Raw genomic sequence first — 23,931 nt, 5'->3', positions numbered from 1 at the left:
TCATAGGCTGCACATCAGTGCTTTCATCCAAGCCTGCGGCAAATGCTCTCTTCACACTACCCATCCCCCAACAGAGATAGCAATATCAATCCCATGTTGCAGACATATTATGTCACCCCCAACAGTGCCATTTAATGAAGGAATTTGCCAATAGCTCCTTTTGCCATCACACACATATGTGTGAGATTAAACCTGCCAATTGTCTTAAGTCTTAGTGATAGTGTCACTTGCAAATAAATACACTAGCTATAAGACACTTAATTTGGAATAATGATTGGTCTGATCTTAATTTCGGAGAAAAACGAAAACCTTAATTTTTGTACCAGCATCTGGTTGCTTTGTGATTATTTTAGAAGAAAATAAATCAGAAGTTGATGGTGAGGCATGATTACTTCTTGCTCCTGTTTGGCCGGTATATATATCCTGCCCCCAAGGACCAGGCAGTAAGTGGACTGAGTATCCTATAAGATCTATTTTCTTTTTACACAGCATAATATTTTGCAGTCATAATTTCCAATTGAGTTGAAATCTTTACACATCTTGAATCATTCACCCCAGTGTAGTCATTTCCAGAGTTTGTACTCACTCTAAAATACTTACTGCTTATGGTTTCAATATTGTACATTACAATATTTTACTATATTTATGAGCATTTGGCCCATTTTCTGAATTGGTGACTACAGTTTTAACAGCTGTAAAGTGTAGCCAGCAAATACATGTATTTTATCAGATATTATCATGTTTATTTACTATAAAAGGAAAGGCTTGAATATGTTTTAAACAGAGGAGCTAGGTGAACAAAATTCCACTTTCAAAAGGATATTAGGTGTGACCCAGATTAAAGGTGGATCATCCCACATCACATATCCAGATTAGAAGTTGAGTGGGTCTGCCACTTCAGATAATATATACATATATAAATTATATATACATATAAATTATATGTATATATATGATGTAGATATATAGCTGTATCCAAATGTGGCTTCTTTTAAAATTGTTTTGCTTTTTTCAAGATAGGGTTTCTCTGTGTAGACCTGGCTGTCCTGGAACTTACTGTGTAGATCAGGCTGGCTTTAAAGTCAGAGATCCAATTGCCTCTACCTTATAATTGCTGGGATTAGAGATGTGTGTCACCATGCCTGGCTTAAAGATATAGTTTTAAAGATTATTTTTATTTTTAAAGACTTGTTTATTTGTGTGTGTGTGAGTGTTTTGCCTGCGTGTATGTATGAGTTACCATGTTCATGCCTGGTTGCTCACAGAGTTCAGAGGTGGGTGCCAAATCTCCAGGAACTAGAAGTGTTGATGATTGTGAACCACCATGTGCTGGAAACTGAACTTGGGTTCTTTGAAAGAGCAGGCAATACTCTTAACTGTGAAGATAGTGCTTCGGCCCTCAATTCTTAAAAATTGATGTGCATATGTGTCTCTGTGTGGATATGAAAATATGAATACAGATGTCTGCAGAGGCCAGAGGTGTCTGGTCCTCTGGAGAAGAAGTCACAGGCAGTTACAGTACTTTGGTCCCCTGGAAGAAAAGCACACACTCTTAATTACTGAACTGCCTCACCAGGGCATTGTTTTAACCTAAATTAACTGTGCTCAGATACCTAACTACATGAATTGAGACAGAAAAGACTAGTCTAATCTTCTACCACACTGCAAACAACCAAGATGGAGAGCAGATGGTAGGAATTGCATAGTAGTATCTCTGGCTAAATCGTATATTATATACTTGAGAAATGTGTGTGACCCTAGAAAACAGTCACTGAATCATCTTCTGCGGCCAGTAAATGGCTTAATGACTGACTGATGGGCTACCGGAGATCACTGGTGCCTCGGAGCTTATGTATTCAGGGATGGAGTGGGTAGCTCTTAAGCACTCCTATTCAAGCATTTTGACCATCTTTTGACATAATTAAAATTCCCCAAACCTCCTCCAACATTAGGTTGACCTACTTACTTCTGGATAATGCCATCACCACAGTACCCACTTCCATGGGTGTATATGGCAGCAGGTGATGGCTCACTCTCTTCCGTTCCTGAAATGGTAATAATCCGGTACTGGTACACACTTCCAAGTTTCAGATCCCTGGAAAGTGAAAAGGAACCCATTAGTTGAAACAAATACAGCGTTAAGAGCCAATAGACAGAGAATGAAATATTAATTCCTTTGAGGGAGCTCTTTCAGTCTTCATTTTTTTTTTTAAAACCAAAAGCACATTTAGTTATCCCACAATCTGTATTATACACTAGGTTAAGCTATTGTGCTAAGCACAGTGGACTACATTATAATGTACACCAAAAAACCAGCCTTTACCCATGGGAAGAGTGGGCACTGTCCTTGACATGAACTCTGGTGCCCCTAATTTGATCACTTCCCCTTGGTGGGGGAGGCCGGACAGCACACAGAAGAAGGGGAAGCAGTCTATTTGGATGAGACCTGACAGTCTGTGGTCATATTGTAGGGGGAGGAGGTCCCCTTCTGTAAGAGGTCTAGGGGAGAGGAATAGGACAAAAGAGGGAGAGAGGGTAGGAATGGGAAGATACAAGTAAGGGGGGTAACAATAGGGATGCAATCTGAATAAATTATAATAAAAATAAATAAATTAATTAAAAACATAGCCTGTGCCAGATGGATGACTGTGAATAGTACTAAGTGCTTTTGACTTTGAATGTTATAGCAATCCATGTGGAAGAGTTTCAGAGAGTATGGGATCCGTACAATGAGAGTTTGTGGGAAGAAGAAATCCTGGGAAAAGATTGGATAAGCAACAGCACAAAAGGTGGATGTATCTTATCAGATCCCCTGAGCATTGTCTGACTTTTACTTCACCATTAAAGACCTGTGCAGGGGAAAGGCCCTTCCTTATGCTGTGTTACTAGAGACTCTTCTCCATGCATTCCTATCCATGGCTCTTACTCTTTATATACACAACAGTAGTATCCATTAATTGACTCTTAGCCCTGGGCTAGGCACTTGCTATATTTTCTCTTATTTGAGAATCAAGACAATGACCCTACATGGATACATATATATTGTTTTTTTTTTTTTTCAGACAAAGTTTCTCTGTGTAGCCTTGCCTGTCCTAGACTCACTTTGTAGACCAAGCTGTCCTCAAACTCTCAGTGATCCATTTGCCTCTGCCTCCTGAGTGCTGGATTAAAGGCAAGTGCCACCACACTGAGTGGAGACTCATATTTTTATTTTTTCTTTATAGATGGTGAATCTGAGGCATATTAAGCCAACTGTTTCAATGGCACGCTACTCAGTACTATCTTATATTCTGCCTCCTTTATCCCCACAGGCTTGCTCAATAACCACATCTCTTAAAGAGAAGGCTCTTTTCTTGGAATAACATTTCCGGAAGGTGGTACCTGCCAGATTTCCAACATGCCAACACTGCATTGCTCCTCTGGTTTAAGACTTCCAAAGCTTGCCCAGACGTCCTCACCCAGGAACCCAGCATTGCCAATTAATTATCTCCTAACATAAAAACACAGCTGTGTCAATTCCACATGACCAGACCACCACTCATATTCCCTGATAGACTGTTTTCAAAAGAATATATTGATCTTCACCTGCATTGACTAATGTGTCAATTATTTATTTTTATCATAAAATGTGTACCATGGGAAAAAACACAGAAAATTAATGAGGAGATTCCAGAGTGAAAGGAGGCAGATTTCATAAACAGAAGGAAGATGTTAGGAAATCTCAAGTTCTCCTGCCAATCTGTTATTTTAGCTGCTGTGAACAGGCTAGAGCTGTTTGGACAAGTCCACCAAGATAACAGGTGCATGGACAATAGACAGGGAAGGGTTCCTGACACTCAGTGTAGTGATAGAGTTCATGAGCAATAAACAGTTCTTTTGACGAATAAACTCTTGATGGAACTCATAGACACATCATACCCAAAGGGAGTTTGTTTGGGCAGGAATGAAGCAGCTACGGATGCTGAGAGCAAAACAAACATGTCTGGGGAGTTGTCAAGAGATCTAGTGATGCACATACGATGGGAAATTGCAGAAATATCTTGGGAAACTGAAAAGAAAAATGATGGCTGCATTGCAAACTCTCAGATTGACATCACCGTAATACTCATCTTATTGACTCTTTACCTATGCCTTGATTTATGAATGACTCTTCCAAAAGTACAGTAAGAAAGGGGAGAGAGTGAGAGTCTAAGAACATACAGGAAGGCAGAAGGTAAATATGACATAGGCTCTATTATAAACTTACTTAGTTCTAAAATATGGAAATAATTTAACAATAATGCAATATTTTGGAATAAATTAAGGAATTTGCTTCAGGTGACATCCTGGCCACAGAAGGATTTTATTCATTGTCTGAACAGATGTGGCCCTTCTTATAGAAAAGCTTGCCAAAATAAACAGTGCTTCTCAAGTTGTTTCCGTGTGTGTGTGTGTGTGTGTGTGTGTGTGTGTGTGTGTGTGTGATGACAAATGCTTTGTAGCTGAAATATTTAATGTGATGGGCTAATCTACTGTGGATGTTTTCCTTCTAGCTCTACCTTCACTTCACTTGTAGCTTCTTCATGCCATGTCCCCCCTATGATTTAGGAATCACCAACTTGCAGGTAAGCAAACACGTTTTTGTGTCCTGGCTTCATCACTTCTATCCAGAAAGCCATGGGGTAATTTTTAAAATATATTTCTGGGCCTATTTCAAGTTAATTATAAATCTGACCATATAGTATATTCCTACAGTTTAAATGTGAGCATATATACAGTGCCCCTAACTCATGATGAATAGCTAGAAAATGTTGAGCCATTATTTTCAATGGTTAATTAACAACATTCTTGATCACTTGAGTTTTTCTATGGAGTCTTCAATGAGGGAGATGAATTTGCCAGAGACTACAGATAGCCCTGGTGAAGTGAAATCATGTATATGGGGCTATCCTTTCCCTTGGTTATTGCAGTATCTTAGGCAGTCCATCTTGTATAGTATCATTTAGTGTCAAACACCTCACTTTATTTCAAGGTAGTCCACCCCAACTTCTGAGATTTTTACAAACCAAGTCCCTAGGTAACACCTGTTTCCTAATGCTGTCTACCCAGTGACCCACCTAGGAGCATCATGCACAGCACTTAAGTGAGAAAGTTCCATAGCTTTTCTCTCAAATGTATGTCTCTTGTGTCACCCCTTGAAGCCAAATAACAGCTATCAAAGTCAGGAGTTAGTATCCTAAGTCCTCAAACAGGGGAACAGATGCTCTATCATCCCTTCACTGAAAAGGTGAAGGAGAGGGAGGTACAATCGCTACTAAAACGATTATGAATCTCCTGTGATAAAACTACATATTTTTTCCTTTAAGCTAGTCAAAACTAATGCCAAACGTAGGTTCTTAAGGACTTACATATCTTTTTAAAGACAAACTGGTGAGTGCTGAAGACTTTGCTGGTTTCATGGAGGTTAGAATCTGCATTGCAGCTGGTGGAAAAATAGGACACTAGTGTCAGGCCCTTCCTTTCAGCCGCTGTTGACCATGGAGAAACTTGAGTTGTTTCTTGAACCCATCCCCCTGCCCTCCTCATTCTCATGTCTAGCAGTTCTATCTTCTGCCAAACTAGAAGCTTCCACAGTACTCTTGGAGCTTGCTATTAAGCTAAAACTATTGAAATGGTCCTTTACTTTTTTTTTTTAAACTAAAACTTTAGGATTTCATCTGAGATTTTTTTTGTTTTGACCATTTCTGATTTCTTTCATAGATTTTGAAATGCTACATTTTAAAAAGCATTTATCTCCATGAATATTTAATTCTCAGTTTTCAAACAGTATCTATGATTATTTTTTCATTCCTAGCTAATAAATTTACATGTGTTGCTAATTACATTAATAAATTGGCTAATATTGAGGGGTTATTTTGTGTCTCCTTTCCAAGACTCAGCCATTGCTCCTGTACAAGTGTGTCAAATGACATATCTACCTTAGGTTTACGTTTTTAATTATTGAGGAAAATGCTTCCATTTTTTCATTGGCATGATTTCCTCAATGTTGTTTCTCAGAAATGTCATAATAAAGCTGGATGTGTTGGTTCACATCGGTAATCCCAGTATTTGGGAAGCTGAGGGGAGAAGATTGCCACAGTTTTAGGGCTAGTTCAAGCAACCCAGTGAGTACTAGACCAGCCTGGGTATGGGCTGAGAATCTGTCTCTCTGTCTCTCTGTTTCTGTATCCTTGTCTCTCTGTCTCTGTTTCTGTCTGTCTCTCTGTCTCTCTGTTTCTCTGTGTATACATGTATGCCAACTTATATTGATGGGAAATATATATCCCCACACACATATATAGTGTAATCATCCACTGAAACTTGGTTAGATTATAACATCATTACCTAAAGAATGTAAAAAAAAAAAAAAAAAAAAAAAAAAAAAAAAAAAAAAAAAAAAAAAAAAACCAGGCGATATCTAAGCACCCTTAAGCTTAAACAGTTAGATATTCATTTTAAAATGTATATTTAAAATTACTGATATATAGTTAATATTAGGATGGGTTGATTACAATCTACAGAAACTGATAATCAAGTTATTACAATTCCGGGTGTCTGACTTTTGAATCATAATATGTTCAGTTGTCCCACACCTCTATGAAACTATTGAATGAAAAATATGGCAGGACTGTAGGAAGAATAGAAGAAAGACTCTATTTACACTATGATAACACCTTACTCTGTCTCTTTTGGGAAACTTCTGAGCCCCTTGATTACTCTTCATCAATATCCAATTGTTTCCATATCACAGCATTCACATCTCATAGTGTCTCAAGATGGTCTCCATTTTCAAGCTGAATTTTATTGCTCTAAAACTCTACCTTTTAGAAAAACAACAACTTTAACTATAGTTTCAATTTGTTTCCTACTTGCCGGATGAAATATGTTATACTTTGTGCATATCATTTCAATCAAAGCAAACATTCCTTGAGCGATTATTATTATACCTTCTCACTTGAAGAAAGTAACACAGTGAGGCGAGAATAAGCTACCTGCCTACAGCTTTTGCCAGCTCTCTACAGCCACATTCCAAGACAGTGTTTACTTCAGTTACAGAAGATTCCATTTGTTGTGTACTGGAAAATACAGCAGACAAGAAATCAAAAGACAGAACCTGTCACATAGAAGGGTTTACATGTGAAGTTGTAAAGATCTAGAAATCAAAAGATACTCCTTGTCTTTTCCATAGGTAATGACCCCCTTCTATGGGAAGCCATATTTGCCTAAACATTCGTTTATTGATCTACGCCATAGAATTTGGAAAGCATGTAATACTTAGGCCTTCAACCTATAGCTCCGAATTAATGATGAATGCGTTCGGTCTTTCTGGCTTGGACTTTTATACAGGTTAGAAGCTGCAACTGCAGTAAAAATTTTGTACTAAGAATGAGTTTAGGTTAAAAAAAAAACTACCACCCAGACCGTCTGAGCTGGAAGAGATGATGGTGAGACCACCTAGGTTGCCTCTGGCTCTGGAAGATCCCAAACATCCTGGTCCAGCCTGGGGCTGAGAGTCAGAGGGTAATGCCTGGGCACTTCAGATACCAGCTTGGAGCCAAGAGTGGGGAAGGAAGGCAACAGTCACTTTTCAAGCCCAGGAAGAAATGCCAGACTTCACAGAAACCCATAGAGCTCTTTTAATTAGAAGATATTTCAATTATAAAGAAAAGCATGGAGAATGCAACAAATTTACACAGACTTCCTCTTCCTAATTGTCAGATTGTTTTATTGGTCTATGTTTTATCTCTCTGTCTGTTTGGTTTATATCAGTGTTGTATTTTTGTACATTTGTGCTAGTTTACATCTCTTAAAACATAGAGAGTTTACTATTATGTCCATCACTGTGTAGCTTTTTCTCCATCTGCATTGAGATTATCCACATTGGAATAAGTAGATTGTGTTCAGGATTTTTCATCACCATACATGCAGTACTCTCTAAACAAATCATACTTTCATCGGCCAGTCTATATATAATGAGAACCTAGGTTGATTCTTTTAATATCATTACTATTTAATATTTTTGTTTGTTATTTTCAACAGTGTTGATTTAAACGATGCTAGTCACATTCCTGTGGACACAGAACAAGAGATTTCTGAAGGAAGTCACCAAACAATAGCATTATTAGGCAGGGAGTACTTGCATTTTCAAACATATTACATGTTGCCAAGTTGTTCTCCCAAATGGTTGCACCAATTAGCAAGCCTACCAACAGATTTCCCTTTGCCTTGGTCGTTGCCAGCACTCAGTTCTGCCAAACATTTATTTTTTTGCCAATCGTCCGGTTATTAAATTATATTTAATTATTGTATTATTTTGTTGTTGCTTCATTACTAATAAGCCTGAGTATCTTTTTATGTAATTGTTGGCCTTGTACATTTCTAGGCCCAGGATTGCCTGTTCATCCTATAGCCTTTGTAAAATCAGGTTTTCTGTAATAATGTGTAGTATGTTTACATGCACTGGATAGGAAATATTTATAACTTGCAACTTTGAAAAATGCCATTTCTAAGTCCTTTACTCCTACTTTGTACCGTGCTAATGCTATTTTGTTGGATACTGATTTTGGTTTCCTTCATGATTTATGTTCTAATATCATAAAATAGCTTCCTTAATTAAAAAAATATTTTACTTTAAATTATGTGTGTACATGCACGCATGTGTGTCTGTGTGTGTGTGTTTGTGTGTGTGTGTGTGTGTGTGTGTGTGTGTGTGTGTGTGTGTGTGTGTGTGCTGGGTTATACACATGTGTGAGTGCATGTGCCCACAGACTTCAGATGTAGTCATTGATACATGGGGCTGGAATTACAGGTAGTTAGTTGTGAATTGCTCTACATGGATCAAATTAAGATCCTCTGCATATAGGTGCTCATAACCATGGAATTGTCTCCCTAGCTCTCTATTTAGTTTTAGTTAGCAGAGAGTTTACCTTTTGCATGTATTTACTTATGGATTAGCTCATTGCATTGGCCTTATCTATCTATCTATCTATCTATCTATCTATCTATCTATCTATCTATCATCTATTTGTTTATTTGCTTATTGTGGATATGTATGCATGTACACACACATTCATGCATGTGCTTGCCTGTAGAGACCAGAGGGAAATCTCAGATAATCTTCCTCAATTGCTCCTCCTCCTTAGTTTTTTTTAATTTAATTTAATTTTGTTTTATTAATTTAGTCTTGTTACATCTCAATGGTTATCCCATACCTTGTATCCTCCCATTCTTCCCTCCCTCCCATTTTCCCCTTATTCCCCTCCCTTATGACTGTTCCTGAGGGGGATTACCTCCCCCTGTATATGCTCATAGGGTATCAAGCCTTTTCTTGGTAACCTACTGTCCTTCCTCTGAGTGCCACCAGGTCCCCCCCTCCAGGGGACATGGTCAAATGTGAGGCACCAGAGTACTTGAGAAAGTCATATCCCACTCTCCACTCAACTGTGGAGAATGTTCTGACCATTGGCTAGATCTGGGTAGGGGTTTAAAGTTTACCGCCTGTATTGTCCTTGGCTGGTGCCCTAGTTTGAGCGGGACCCCTGGGCCCAAATCTGCCTATCATAATGTTCTACTTGTAGGTTTTTAGGACCCTATGGAATACTACTCAGCTATTAAAAACAAGGAATTCCCAAAATTTGTGGATAAATGGATTGAGCTAGAAATGATCATAATGAGTGAGTTAACCCAGAAGCAGAAAGACTCAAATGGTATATACTCACTTATATTTGCATACTAGCACAAGAGGCATGTCCCACGAAAGCCTTCACTTACCAGGAAACTGGGACAGAGAGGAGGACATCCTACTGGGCCTCCTTAGTTTTTGAGACAGTTTTTCTCATTGAGCCTGAAGCTGGTAGTTTCATCCAGACTGGCTATCTAGTGAACCTTTGCAATTTTGCCTGCCTCTCTACCTCCTCAGCATGGGCTGACAGGAACACTCTACCATGCATGGCTTATATGTGAATCCTAGAGATCTGAACTTCAAGTCTTTATGATTTCACAGAGAACACATTACCTACTGAATGTTTTTCCCAGCACTGAAATCTAGGTTTTCTATCATACTGTCAGTAGCAATCTATCTTAATTTTCATGTCTACATAAAAATCTTGATTTGTGTTATGAAACCATTCTACATTTTGTTTTGTTTTTTTTCTTTAAAAAATTGTTTGCCCTTTTATTGAGTTATAAGATTCTTTGTTTTTAGTATCTAGTGGGATTTTTATTCCAATTTCATGAAATACATGGATGTATTTGAGGGAAAGGGATGTCTTTCTGGTTTAAATCATCCTATTCAGTCACATAACATATCAATTCATATATTTAAATATTCTTTTATGTAACACTGTAAAGCTTTTTTGACAAAAATTGTGGCGATTTTGCTTATTAGGAGTACATCCCTAACTAGACATTTTTATAGATGCATATAAATATATATGCATTCCAATTCTCTAGAGATGATGAAAACAATTAAGATAAAATTAAAATGTGTTTCGTTTAGAAGTCTTTGTAGACTATTTTGTTAATTCCAATAATATGCTGACTCTTTAGTCTCACCAGAAGACCAAAGAGAGCTTTGTTTATTAATTTCTTCGATACTCTTTTTAAGCACTAAAGATGGGACTCAGGGCCTAGAACATGCTAAGGAAGCATTATCTCACCAAGCTGCATCCTTAGCACTCTTTCTTCCTTTACATTCCTGTCTATGTGGAACCAATGACACTACTGGGAATTCTGCATTTGGCTTTTTGGTTTACAAAATGATGCTTATGTGTTTGACTTATGTAGAGATTAGTTAATTTTAAAGATTTTAATTTGTGGTGCTGAGGAGCAAATCCAGGACTTCAGACCTGCTAAGATGAGCACTCTATATTTAGCTAAAATACTGGACCCTAATATATGATATATTTTTTAATCATATTTTATATCATAAGATATATTTCTGCATCTAGTAAATGCATCTAATACAAAAAGTCCAAAAATGTAATTTAATAATTTGAATTATAATAACAAATGATCTAGTATTGAAGTCATCGCTCATACTAGAATCATCCAGTTCTATGAGTTTGTGGATGTCAATACATTATTAAATTTTGTTTGGTAATATCTTACATAAAATTATTGATCCTTACTCATAAATTTCACCAATTAAAAGTTTTGTGTTTATTTATTTATTTATTTATTTTATTCTTTACATGTGGCCTAACAGAAATCATATAATAAAAAATAAAGGTAAAAATCATCTTCTATAAGATACTAGCTCCTTATTGTTTGTTGAGATAATATATGTATTTTTGGGTTTAAAAAATTATAATTTATCATTTTGTCATATTTAAAAGAACATATTTAAAAGAGAAAATATCATTGTGTAATTAAATATCTTCTAGAATTACCACTGTACTTTAATGTGTTTTGTATTTTGCAGTTGAGGCTAAGGATAGTTCAGTGATCTCTCCAAAATCAAGAAGACAAGAATTTAAAAGTAAGAGCTAAACCAAACAGTTGGGTTCCATGACCTCTAACTTGTTCGTATATTCTAGCAGATTTCTTGGATAAGCATACATTAGTGAGCCATGCATTGACGGACAATAAAGCTCAGAACATAACAGCATTTGAGGAGAATTCATGTTCCCCTTTATGGCTCTCAAGTGCCTTAGAGATCTGCAACATGGAATAATATATATTTTGTATTTTATGTAGATATGTATAAGAAAATAAATTTAACTCTAATGAATGTTTTGGGACAATGATTTTTTTTTTTTACTTGAACATAGGTCCTTCTGCCTAGTAAGCAATTATTCTACCACCAAACTTCAACCCCAGTCCTCTAACACTCATTTAGAGTGGGGGCTAATGTTTTTGTGGGAGTAAGAAATGGTAATATATTATCACAATTTATTGATTTTTTTTGTTTGACCACCAATATTTATTATATCCCTTAAGATTTAATATAAATTAAATCTGTATGTAAAAGAATTTACTTTACATATAAAATCTCTGGTTATAACCCTCTGAGGTAAATACCTTTATATATACCTTTTAATAAATGAAGCATACAATTTACATTAAGTATGAGATCATAAATTTATAATATGGCTTAATCTTTAATGTTCATGAGCACATAGAAGTCAATCTAGGTAGCTACATTCTTTTTCAAATACTGAACAAATATATTTGTATCATTTCATTAGTTCGTCTACTCACCCACCTCCATGGCATTCCTTTAACCATCCTAGGATACCCTCACTTCCTGGGATACAAAGTGAATAAAATGTGTTGAGCACTGGTGACACATAGCTGTAATACCAGTACTTGGGGGGCAAATGCATGTGGACCTCTGTGGGTTCAAGGTCAGCCAGGCTTATAGAGCAAATTCCAGGACTTTCAGGGCTACACAGAGAAACCCTGTCTCAAAAACCCAACCCAAACCAAACCAACTAACCAACCAAACAAAAAATGGTGCTTTAAAAGGGAAAGTACTAAAATGGACACATTCGGCCTCATATACAAACTATGGAGACTATTGAAGAAGGCTGCTTTGGCCAAGGCTTCTAAGGAAAGCATCTTAGATGAGGTCTCATGTGAGCTGTGCTCATTTGACTGCAGAAGTCAGGTCAAAAGAACAAGAGACTTGGCTTTCCTGGCAATGGCTTCATATTTGCCTTGATAGCAGAACAGGCTTGGAGAGAGAGAGCAAATTTTGTCTATAAAGTAGAAGATGTATGTTTGACACTATAGTAGGTATTTTCATATCCTACTTCATTTAAAGAGATCTAAGACTTCTAATAACATGTCATACCTCATAGAGTTGAAGCTACAAGTAGTCTACCAAAGTCTACTCAGGCAGTAAAGTTACATATGTTCAAGGCTTTCATGTGTAGTTGTCATAAAGTGTTCTATTCCAATGTGAGCCTGACCAGGAAGCATTAAAGGAAAGATTTATTTCTTCTTTAGGTTGGAAGGTGTTTTGATATAACTTTAAAAATGTATTTTATTTATTTTTATGTATATGAGTGCTCTATTTGCATGCATGCCACCATTCCAGAAAACAATATTAGATAATATTATAGATGGTTGAAAGCCTCCATGTAGTTTCTGGGAATTGAACTCAGGATCTCTGGAAGAGTAGAGCATGCTTTTGACCACTGAGTGATCTCTCCAGCCTTCTTGATATAACTTTTATTATTGAGGTTGGTGATGGGATGGCAATTATAGATTTGGTACAAAGTAGTCCCTTTGGAAGAAGTATCTTAAAGAGCAGGCCAATAAACTGGTCCTGGATCAACTGTCAAGAAAAGTACCCTATGATCATATACAGGAGGAGGAGGTACCACTCAATCCCAGTCATAGGGGAGGGTAATAGGGTGAAAGGGGGAGGGAGGGAGCAATGGGAGGATGCAAGGTATGGGACAACATTTGAGATGCAATATGAATAAGTTAATAAAAAAAATAAAAGTGGTCATGATTGTCTCATTTACTCTTCTCTGATTTTTGACAAATAAGTTCTTTCTGTTCAGTTCGTCCTTGTTCAATTAAAAAACGTGGAGTTTAGGAAGGGTGAACAACACAAAATGAATAAAGAGTCATTGACTTCAAATAGTTCAGTGAGAAACATGGGTGATAAGCTTAGTTGAATGTGGTTGAAATACTAGGTACAGCTTGAAAATTGTGAACACAGAGCAGGATCCGGCTTTGGCAATGAAGAATAGGATGTTTAGATAGACTTCTTTTTTGGCACCTGGATTAACTTGGCTTCCTGGTATAAATTCTTAGTTTCTTGTACTTTTTTTCTATAAAACTGATCACTTTCTATCATATTGTATGCATGTTTACTTTTTGGAGGCAGAGGACATATTAATCCATCATAGTTATATTGCCATTTCTAGCACAGTATCTGATGCATAACAGTCTTCCAGAAGTGTCTACTAAATAAATAAATAGTATGAGACAGTACAAAGATGAAGAATATCAGAAGATATCAATAATGATTGTTGTGTTCTGAGCAATGGAAATGACATATGGCAGGGCATAGGTAAATCTTTATGATAAGGAATAGTTCACTTAGACAGAACCTGCAGGTTAGCCACAAGACAAGGAAGCTTTTACTACAATGGTCAAGTCAGATTATACAGTCAATGAAGGATCCTCAGTCATGGGGGAATCCACTGAAGTAAGAATAAGGTTTATGTAGTGATTGCCCTACGTAAAACTGTCAAACTCAAAACTTAGTTTTCCTAGTGGTAGTTGAGATCAGCATCCATCCTTTGCACTGTTCTAAAATCACCCTTCATCCATTCTTCCTCCTCTCCAGTACAGGCACTTGGAAGACAACAGCCTTTCTACACAAAGACCTGGGGTCCTGGTACTAAGAAAGATGCTTTGTTTTGCTTCACAATAGCTATGATCTTATTCCTCCTGGTGACCACGACAGCCTCCGGTGAATGGTCTGAATTCGACATATGAAGAATGGGATGTCAAGATATGAGACTCAGCTGAGCATTGTATCTCTCCCCAGTGGGACTAGGATAGAAGCTCTCTCACAGGTAATGTAAAACTCAGTCTTTTCATATTGACAAAGCTGTTTTACTCTGTGTAAGACCCAGAAAGAAGCAAATGTATATACACAAGTGATTAATTCCAGCAGCCTTTGATGTAATTGTCCAAAGCTTTGCCCTGGTACCAATTTAAAGCCCAGTAGCAAATTTAATAAAACTAACAGTTTGCAGCCAAGGCCTTTGTTATTTTGTTTTAATTATCTTTTACCACCAATTGAAATGATTTTCTTACTTTCTTGGTGCAATGAAACAAAACATAAGGGGAATAATGGACAGACAATGTGGAAATTATAAAGCATTCTGAGCTTAAAATCCTGGCATAAGGTAACAGGCATCCTGCGATTTTTACTGGTTATTTGTGTCATGCTGAGATATGAATGGAGTATATTTACCACTTTGGGGAAACTCCACACCTGGATAGCATTAAAGTAAAGAGCAAAGCATTCCCAAGGGACCCTAATTTCTTTCTGAAGGCAACTGAAAGAGGTATGTGACAATTTCCTCCAAACACTTTGCTGGTGATGGACAGGTCACTTGATTATACAGCAGAGGCTCGTGACAAGCTGCTTGATCACCAAGGCCTCTTGGAGCCAAAAGACCAGATATAGTTGGATGTAAACAAGGCATACAGTATAGTGTGAAAATCGGGGCCAAGTTGGGGCCAGCCAGTCCAGCACAGGGACCCAGTGACAGCTGGTGATTGAGCAGCACTGAGGAGTTACTGAGACCAGTGGGGAAAGCAACCTCCTTTCTCCTCCCCATAGCCTTTCTGGGTGGCCAGCAATTTTATTACTGGCAGAGGGCGAGCCCAACAGCATTTTTGAATTTGGCACCACATCTAAAACTATCTGGGGGCAGGGCTTCCCTTTCTTCTCTGCCCCCACCATCCCCATGGACGCTTTGGGTTTGGTGAAAGCCCGCGTGCTGTTAGCAGGCTACATTTCCCCTCAATTTTGAAACCCATGTGTGCTCAGGGAAAATGTAATCCTTATGTTTCTGATTCATTTACACTTAACTCATCAAAACGCTATTTTGTAAGAACTATTTGATGTCTGCAGGCTCTTCTGAGCCACTTTGTAAGTCCTGCTTCTTAGAAGCAGGAAGTTACAGTTCTGTTGGGGGGGGGTCATGCCGGGGGCGCTTGAACCTCTACAAGATTGAGTTCGTTTTGAAATGTTGGCTCCCGGAGGGTTACGTGGACACTGAACTTGACCAAATGTGCTTCCTTATTTCCTAGGCACCCCCTCGCTTACCCAGCCGCCATGAGGTTACTAAATCAACTATGATTTCAGTCTGAGCAATCAACCACAGAAGACTACTCCATGATCATGGAGTCTGGGCTCCTATTATAATCGGAAGGTCTGGCCAGACTCCAGCACTCCTGCTATGTGGGGGAGAAACACCTAGCTCACAGGTCAGAAGCCCAGAGTTCTATTCCCTAGTCTGCCACCGAATGGCTATGTGACTCTGAAAGAATTGCCTTGCCTTTTTGGACACAATTATTTCTCTTGTGAATTGCCGATGCTGATTAGCTAATTCTTAGTGTCCTGTGTAAGGCAGAGAGTTTTGGATCTAATTTCTAGCATCTGAGAAGAGTTTGTTTTAAAGGTTTGGTTTGTATCTAAATAGATTAACTCAGGCAAAGTACACAAAACTGTGGAGATCAGGGTCGAAGGACCCCCACCTTTCAAAGTGTCTCACTGTAGATGAGTATCTAGAGAAGCCAGCCCAAGTCATACTGAAAGTTGATGGCAGCGCCCAGCATACTAGTGCACAAGAAAAACATCTGTATCTTTTCTGTACACTCATTCCATTCCCTGACATTTTTTGTTAAACAAGTTTATATGTGGATTATCAACCGTTTTTCTTCGTAGGACATTGAAGTTAGGGCAAAAAACAAACAAACAAAAAACAAAACAAAACAAAACAAAAACCAAACCAAAACAAAACAAAAAACCCCAAAAAACCTACTCCACACTCTGACAGCAGAAATGTGAAGGCCGACATCAGGATGGAAGTAGAATGGCATTGCTTTGCAAGAGGCACAGGGAGGTAGTGTCTGGCTTGTATTAAAGCCCATGAGTGAATGATTAATCCTGGGTAGCAAACAAAGCCAGAGCCTTGTAACATTAGAGGCATTAGTGCTATGGAAGATTAACCCTACTGCCCCCCAGGGGACCTTTTCAGAATATTGGACTGTGCTTTGAGAATCAGTGGGTGATGAAAACTGGAGGTCTCACAGGTCCAGTTTGTTTAGTCCTAACACACACACACACACACACACACACACACACACACACACACACACAGAGACACACACACACACACACTCAGAGGCATGCACAAAGGCACATAGGCACACACACGTGCGTACACACACACGCACACAGAATACATGCATACATATATGTGTATGTACAAAGGTCTATCTGTATATGTCATTTCACCATGGATTTCTACAGTAGAGAACTGTTACACTTCAAAGTGACCTACAGGTGGCGTCTGCTTTTGATTGGTGGACCAGCACCTGGAAGTCACTTTTGTAATCTCAAATAAGTTTGCCTTTGAATCTATACTCATTCCTACTCAATGGTGCCAGTAGCATGGGTATATTTCCAAACCCATACATCTGCATCTGCCTTCTGAATAGGTATGGAGTTATATTTGCCCAACTTCATCTTGTTAACTCCCTTCTATCTCAGCCCCTTAGGCCAAAGCCACCATCTGTTATTTTAGCTCAGCACCATTCTTATCTTCATTACTATTTACACTTGAACCATGCAACTCTGCATCTACCAGCTGCACACATATGGCTTAAGAGATGTTGTATGACCAAATGTAGTCAGTGCTTCATGTTACTCAAAGCCTCATTCCCTGTAGCTCCCACGGGATGAAGTCTCGACTCTTCGGCAAGCATTCTGGGGTCATTCTGAACTGTTCCCTTTCAAACACTTTGGTATTTCTTTTCACAATCTCCATCCTCAGTTTCACCCTTTATAATCGTAAGGAGGAAGTCTTAGGTCCACTTTCTGGATAAACCATATAAAACTTCACTAGCTTGTAGGTTTCTAGGACCCTCTGGATCTTTCTATTTCCCCATTCTCCCATGCTTCTCTCACCTAGAGTCTCAATAGGATGTCCTTCCCAGTGTCCCACTTTCCTGGTAAGTGAAGACTTTCATGGGACATGCCCCTGGGGCTAGTGTCCAGATATAAGTGAGTATATACCATTTGACTCTTTCTGATTCTGGGAAGATCTAGGCCCAGGGGTCCTGCTCAAACTATGGCACTAGCTAAGGATAATACATGCAGTAAACTTTGAACCCCTACCCAGATCTAGCCAATGGACAGGACATTCTCCACAGTTGAGTGGAGAGTGGGGTCTGACTGTCACACGAACTCTGGTGCCCCATATTTGACCATGTCTCCTGGATGGGGAGGCCTGGCGGCACTCAGAGGAAGGACAGCAGGCTACCAAGAAGAGACTTGATACCCTATGAGCATATACAGGGGGAGGAGGTCCCCTCAGCCACAGTCATAGGGGAGGGAGTAAGGGGAAAATAGGAGGGAGGGAGGAATGGGAGGATACAAGGGATGGGATAACAATTGAGATGTAATATGAATAAATTAATAAAATATATTTAAAAAAACTTCACTAGCAATGTGATCTATTACAGGAGCTTCTCACTGGCTCTTAGAGAAGAATGAAGAACTCCTAGGTAATGGGATTCCCGTAACATAACATTTCACTCTGTTTTTGTAATCCCTTGTTTATCGGTCCAGTTTTCACATGAATGAACTTTAGTTCCTAGATGGCTAGTTTTCACAGGCTGATAGATAATGGTAATTAATTTCCTGTTAAATTAATACTAGACTGGCTTATATATGTGACCTAATCTATACTCTTTAAGAAAAAGAAAACTGGGGTTCTGGGAAGAGAACCTTTCATTTTTGGTATTTGGATCTTTTAGTGTCCAGCTCATCCTATAAGTTTCACGTAATGTACTGTGATGTACCAAATACAACCTTAGTTATGGATCTTGGACCTCTCTTTCTCGTGCCAGAGAGGTTTCATTCTCATTTGTTAGCCATCTATTTGATATGTGACCTTGCACTAGAAGTTGAGGACAGAGAAAAATGAGGTAAATACTACCCATCCTCTACCATTGATGAATAATATATTTAAAACACACTAGTGTTGTCTGACAGAGTTTTTAAGGCCTTTAGAGAAATGATGGTTCTAGGTTTGATTCGCACCTAATCTAGAGTCCAGACTTACTCATAATCAATTGCTCTCTTCATTCTTACAGAGTTAGATTAAATGCAGTTAACACTGCTGAGAGTTCCAGGAAAGTTTCACCCCTCCCCATCTTTCTCTAATTACAATGCACTTACCATCCCTCCCAATCCAACACTGAATCATAACAACTGTACTCTTTGGGACACTGTATGTGTGAGATCATTCTAGTCGGTGCTTTACATATACACTCCAGCACTGAACTGGCCAAGGACCAATGTAATGGAAACCAAAGAAGAGGGAAAGTCATGGACATTTAAATCTTTACAGTTCTCAAGACTGCATCACAGTCTTGCAATCATATTGTCTCCTTAGTGTTTTCTGCCACCTTGTGCAAGAAGAAGCAGAATCACAGCCACTCTGCTTGAGGGCAGAGCTTAGGCTCCACACTGGATGCTAGCTTGTGAGCCAGATTTTATGATTCCTAGTTCAACATTTCAAAAGTGATGTCTGAGGTTCCTGTTTCACAGACATGACATAAACATATCAAGACCTGTCCTCATGGTTCTCAGTGTCTCCAAGTGTATACTGAACAGAGTTTGTCCACATCTTTCAATAGTTCCCCATGTGAGATTAACTTCATCTTTTCTCACATCTGTAATTGCTATGATATCTGTTTTTTCCCTTTTCTTTCCTCTTCATCTATTTGTTTTCATGAAAAATCAAGAATTCATGCTGCATAACCAAGTCTACTCTATCTATACCTAGGGTAGATAGAAAATAACAGAGACATATGTAAACTCATTGTCATTTGATTTCTATTATTATTATTATTACTTTTTTTACTATTATTATTATTTACCAAGGAACTTCTTTAATAAAGCCAGTTTGGGACATGTAATAATTTTGTTATCTAATGTAAAGAAAAACCAAATACAGCATTCTAATAATGTCTGGGAGATTGAAAAGAAAGAATAGCATGGTCCATGAACATCTATAAAGGAGGAACTACTAGCACTGTTTGAACCTGTGCGCTCTCTAAAGTCACAGACTTATTTTTTTCCTTCCTCAGAACTGCTACTAATATGCCATAGAGATCTGTATAAACTCACAGAACTAAATATATGGATGCACCACTTAGTTCTATATGTTCCTCTCACATAATACAGATGGACACTCACTGTAGTAACGTGGTACAGCTGGTGTGATGTGACCCATCAGCCGTCTCTCTAAAGTAGTAATATTAAATCACAAATCCTTGAGCACACCTGAGCAGAATCATTTCGGTTCTTATCTACAATTCTAATAGATAGGAAGTTTTGTCCTACTGAAGTTTATTCCCACATGCTATTATGAGCAGCTCAAGTGAGTGGTGTTTTAAAACATCATATCAAATTCTATGAATAAATTCATTGTGATTTCTTTAGAGGAGGGGTTATAGACAAGGCTAACTTTGTACTCACTATGCAGCCTAGGCTGGTCTTAGATTCCTAGTCAGCCTGAGTGTTGGGCTTATAGGCAGGTACCATGCCCAGCTTTAAGAAGTTTTTTTCTTTAATTTTACAGTTAACAATAATATAAACTAAGGGTCTATTTAAAAGGATTAAATAAGATAAATATTTAAAAGTGTTAATCATCATAACTGATGCTTAGCCACTAAGTATAGATGTGTATTATACCATATTCTTACTTGCGGCAGTGAAACCTACTTCTCTCTTATGGGGTGTATAAAGGTCAGTTGTACACTTCTCTGAATATCTTCTCAAAATGAGGGAATCATTTTTCTTGTGAGCATACTAGGGTTTTATTATACAGAGAAGAGTTTAACATAGCCAGTTGCTAGAGGTATGAAAATTAAACAGATTATTTTGTTTTTAATGATTTGCTTTAAAAAATTAGGTAGGTAGATGATCCTGTATAAAAGAGCAATTTTGTGGCTATGGGTAGGAGCTGTTTAAGAGAAACTTCGCATTGTATGAATAGAAATGGGTTTGGGTTATGAGCAAATAGGTTCTGTATATTTAATAGCCCTGAGTTGAGCATATGTTTGGTTAGGACTTCTCTCAAATATCTCCAACATGATACACTCAAAAGCAAGGTCCATGTTTGCTTTTCTCCATACAAACTAAGCTAAATTAAAATCTATGTCTTCTGTTTCACAAAATGACACATTATTCATTCTATACAGACAAACCAGAAACTCAAAAGTCACTCATCCATCAATCTCTACATAGCTTGGTATTAATCAGGAAGTCTAGTTAACCTACCTTTAACACGTATTTCCAAGCCACTGCTCCCTTGTTTGGTCTTTAGAAGACTCTGCTATACTTCCTCTATTTTCATTCACCAAGAGTAACACTATGAAACAACCAGGCTGACCTTCAACTTCGCTGAGTTTCTCTACTTGTAGTGAATAAATCCAAACTCTTAACATGAACCCTCACACCCTTCATAATTTGACCCTGTTTATGTCTCTAGTCTCTTCTTCCTTATCCTATGCATTTTAAAGAGGGCTTTTCTATTATGACCCCCTGTAATAAGATTCCTCAGTTTGTAATTATTTTCTGAGCTATTGTTCCCATTAGTGTCCTTGCGACATTATAAGATTCAGTACATGATATCATCACATTTTTAAAAAGTTGCCTTTATTTGTGTGGCTCTATTTGGGCATTCTAATTGTGTAGAGGTCAGAAGCAACTTGTAGGCATTGATTCTCTTCTTCTATCATATAGTTTCTCGAGTCTAACTCTGGTTGCCAAGCTTGGTGACTAGCATCCTTACCCGCTGAGCCATCTCACCAGTCCAAGAGTCACATATTATTAGATAAGTGAGGGAATAAATGAATGAGCATATGAACTGATTTACCATAAAAGCTTCATGATTCTTCATTTAACTTCTGTTGATCTGTTTCCCTACATGTATATGAGAAATTGTAAGAAACACCTTTCGTAAAGCAGAGTTCTGCCCCCAATTGACTGAAAAATTTAGATTAGTGATTTGGTGGTGTTCACTATAGACAGGGGAAGGTCTGTTCATATTGTAAAATCACGAGGGTAGTACGATATAGTCAGTACTTGACTGCTGCTGATCTTGAAGACTGTTCAGTTCTGCTGAGCCCTTTTGTTTATTTTTATATTCTCAGAACTCACATTTTATTCTGAGAGATGTTTGGCTAAGGACTGGTGAGTGGAAGTCATGCCCAGCTTCCAGATACAGAGGCAGATACCACCCACTATGCTTGGTTTCACCTAGGAGCGGTGATACTCATTCTGGAATTGAGGAGACAGTTCTCACCTTTCATACTGACCCTGTGCCTCGCTGAGCAGCACCTCTGAGCATGGCAAAAATCCTCCTGGGCAAATGTAGGAGAAGGCCTCCTTCAGAAAGAGGTTCAGCCTAAATCCTCCATGACAGCAATGGGTTACTGGGAACCTTGTTGGCCTGACAATATCTGGGCCTCCTTAATCTTCCTACTCTTCATTTACTTAAATGTTTAAAAGGTGATTTTTGCCCTCACTCCTTTTTTTCCCCCTGATTCTGTTGCTTTTGGAATCAAGATTCCACTATTTTTATCCAGCTTTTCCATCCATCAAGATACTGCTTTGTACTTTGTCAGCCATCACAGCAATGCTTACAGTCTGTACCTTTGCCAGGTGCAGCTGTTGGGAGTGGGGGTTGGGCAAATAAGTAGATAGAGCAGTTAGAGCTCTATTAATTCTAGAAGCTTGAATTAATGACTGTCCCTCTGACTCTGTAAATTCCTCATCTAAAAATCAGATGTGCTAGCACCTAAACTTTATTAGTAGACTTATAAAAGTACTAGGTGTCTGTGAGGTGCTCACTACATGATGGTAGTGATATTCAGCACTGATACCAAGAAATGCTGCTGTTAATACTAGTACACATGAGGGTGGTTATCACAGTGACTAAATTTAGGTTTTACTGAGAGCAGCAAGCAGATTGGCTCGTGTTACCTATTTTATCTTCAGAACACGGCCTGCTTCCCAGTAGAGGGAGTGCAATAAAGAAGTGTTTGATAAATACATCAATCCATAAAGGATGACTCAGAGTAACCACTTCACGAATGCTCCTTCCTGCTTGACTCCCCATTTCATCTTAATCCTAACTCTACCAACAGAAATGAGGAAAGGTTGACATTACAATCTCTGTTTAATAAAAGGGACGATAGAGATATGAAGAGATGAAAGATATCACTATCTTGAAGATATTACTATAGATGTCTCAGAACAAGAAATGAAAATATTCAGGAAATATTTGAAAAGATGTTCAACCAAGGATGCGATATGCCATTTAAAAGTCATGGTCATCCTGAGTGGGGTAATACAGACCCCTAAAGACATGCATGGTATATAGTCACTCATAAGCAGATATTAGTCACGTAGTACATGATAACCACACTACAATACAGAGACTGATGCACCACCCAAGGACCAAATGTAATGTGGACCTAGATCCTCTGCTCAGAACTAGTAACACAGTCTGCTTGTGGGTCCCACAATGTGGGAAGTAGGGACTACTTCTGACATGGATACTGGTCCTCTCACATTGATCATTTCCCCCTGGTGGAGCTGCCTTGACAGGCCACAGAGGAAGAGGATACAGGTAGTACAAATGAGACTTAATAGGCTGAGGTTAGATATTAGGGGAGGAGGGCTCCCCTTTCTGAGGATTAGAGAAGTGGGAGTGGGGGGGGATGAGGGAGGGAGGGTAGGATGGGGAGGCAATGAGGGAGGGGGCTACAATTGGGATGTAAAGTAAAGAAATTAAAAGTTTAAAAATAGATTGGGAGACATTGGGTAGTCAAATGCATAAAAGGAGAACACAGTAGATTCAGTTTAATATTCTCGTTCACTGAAGAGAGATTTTTTTTGTCCTGAATATGAGAGTTCATGTAACTTCACATTAGATACCACTGACTCTAGCACTCATGTCATAAAACCAGAGAACTGGGGAAATAAAATTTTTAATTAATTGAATACATTTTGCTATCCTGACACCAATACTAGCCATGATATTATTTGTAAATGTCTGGTGTCCGCCCCTTATCAAGCCCCACCCACCAAAATAAACCAGATCTTTTATTACATTTACATAGATGATTCCA

At 38.3% G+C, this 23,931-nt stretch overlaps 1 protein-coding gene across 1 annotated transcript in view; it reads right to left on the bottom strand.

Annotated features, from left to right (window-relative positions):
• Pappa (pappalysin 1) overlaps window positions 1–23,931 on the bottom strand; it is a 245,077-nt gene that overhangs the window by 127,716 nt on the left and 93,430 nt on the right. Inside the window, exon 8 of the mRNA XM_051163182.1 lies at window positions 1,967–2,095. Coding sequence (XP_051019139.1) covers window positions 1,967–2,095 — 129 coding nt within the window. The remainder of the gene's footprint in view (window positions 1–1,966; window positions 2,096–23,931) is intronic.

Source organism: Acomys russatus, chromosome 2 (genome assembly GCF_903995435.1).
Source record: "Acomys russatus chromosome 2, mAcoRus1.1, whole genome shotgun sequence".
Taxonomy (NCBI): Eukaryota; Metazoa; Chordata; class Mammalia; order Rodentia; family Muridae; genus Acomys; species Acomys russatus.
Note: the sequence above shows the minus strand (reverse complement) of the source record. Positions and strands in the feature narration are given on the sequence as shown.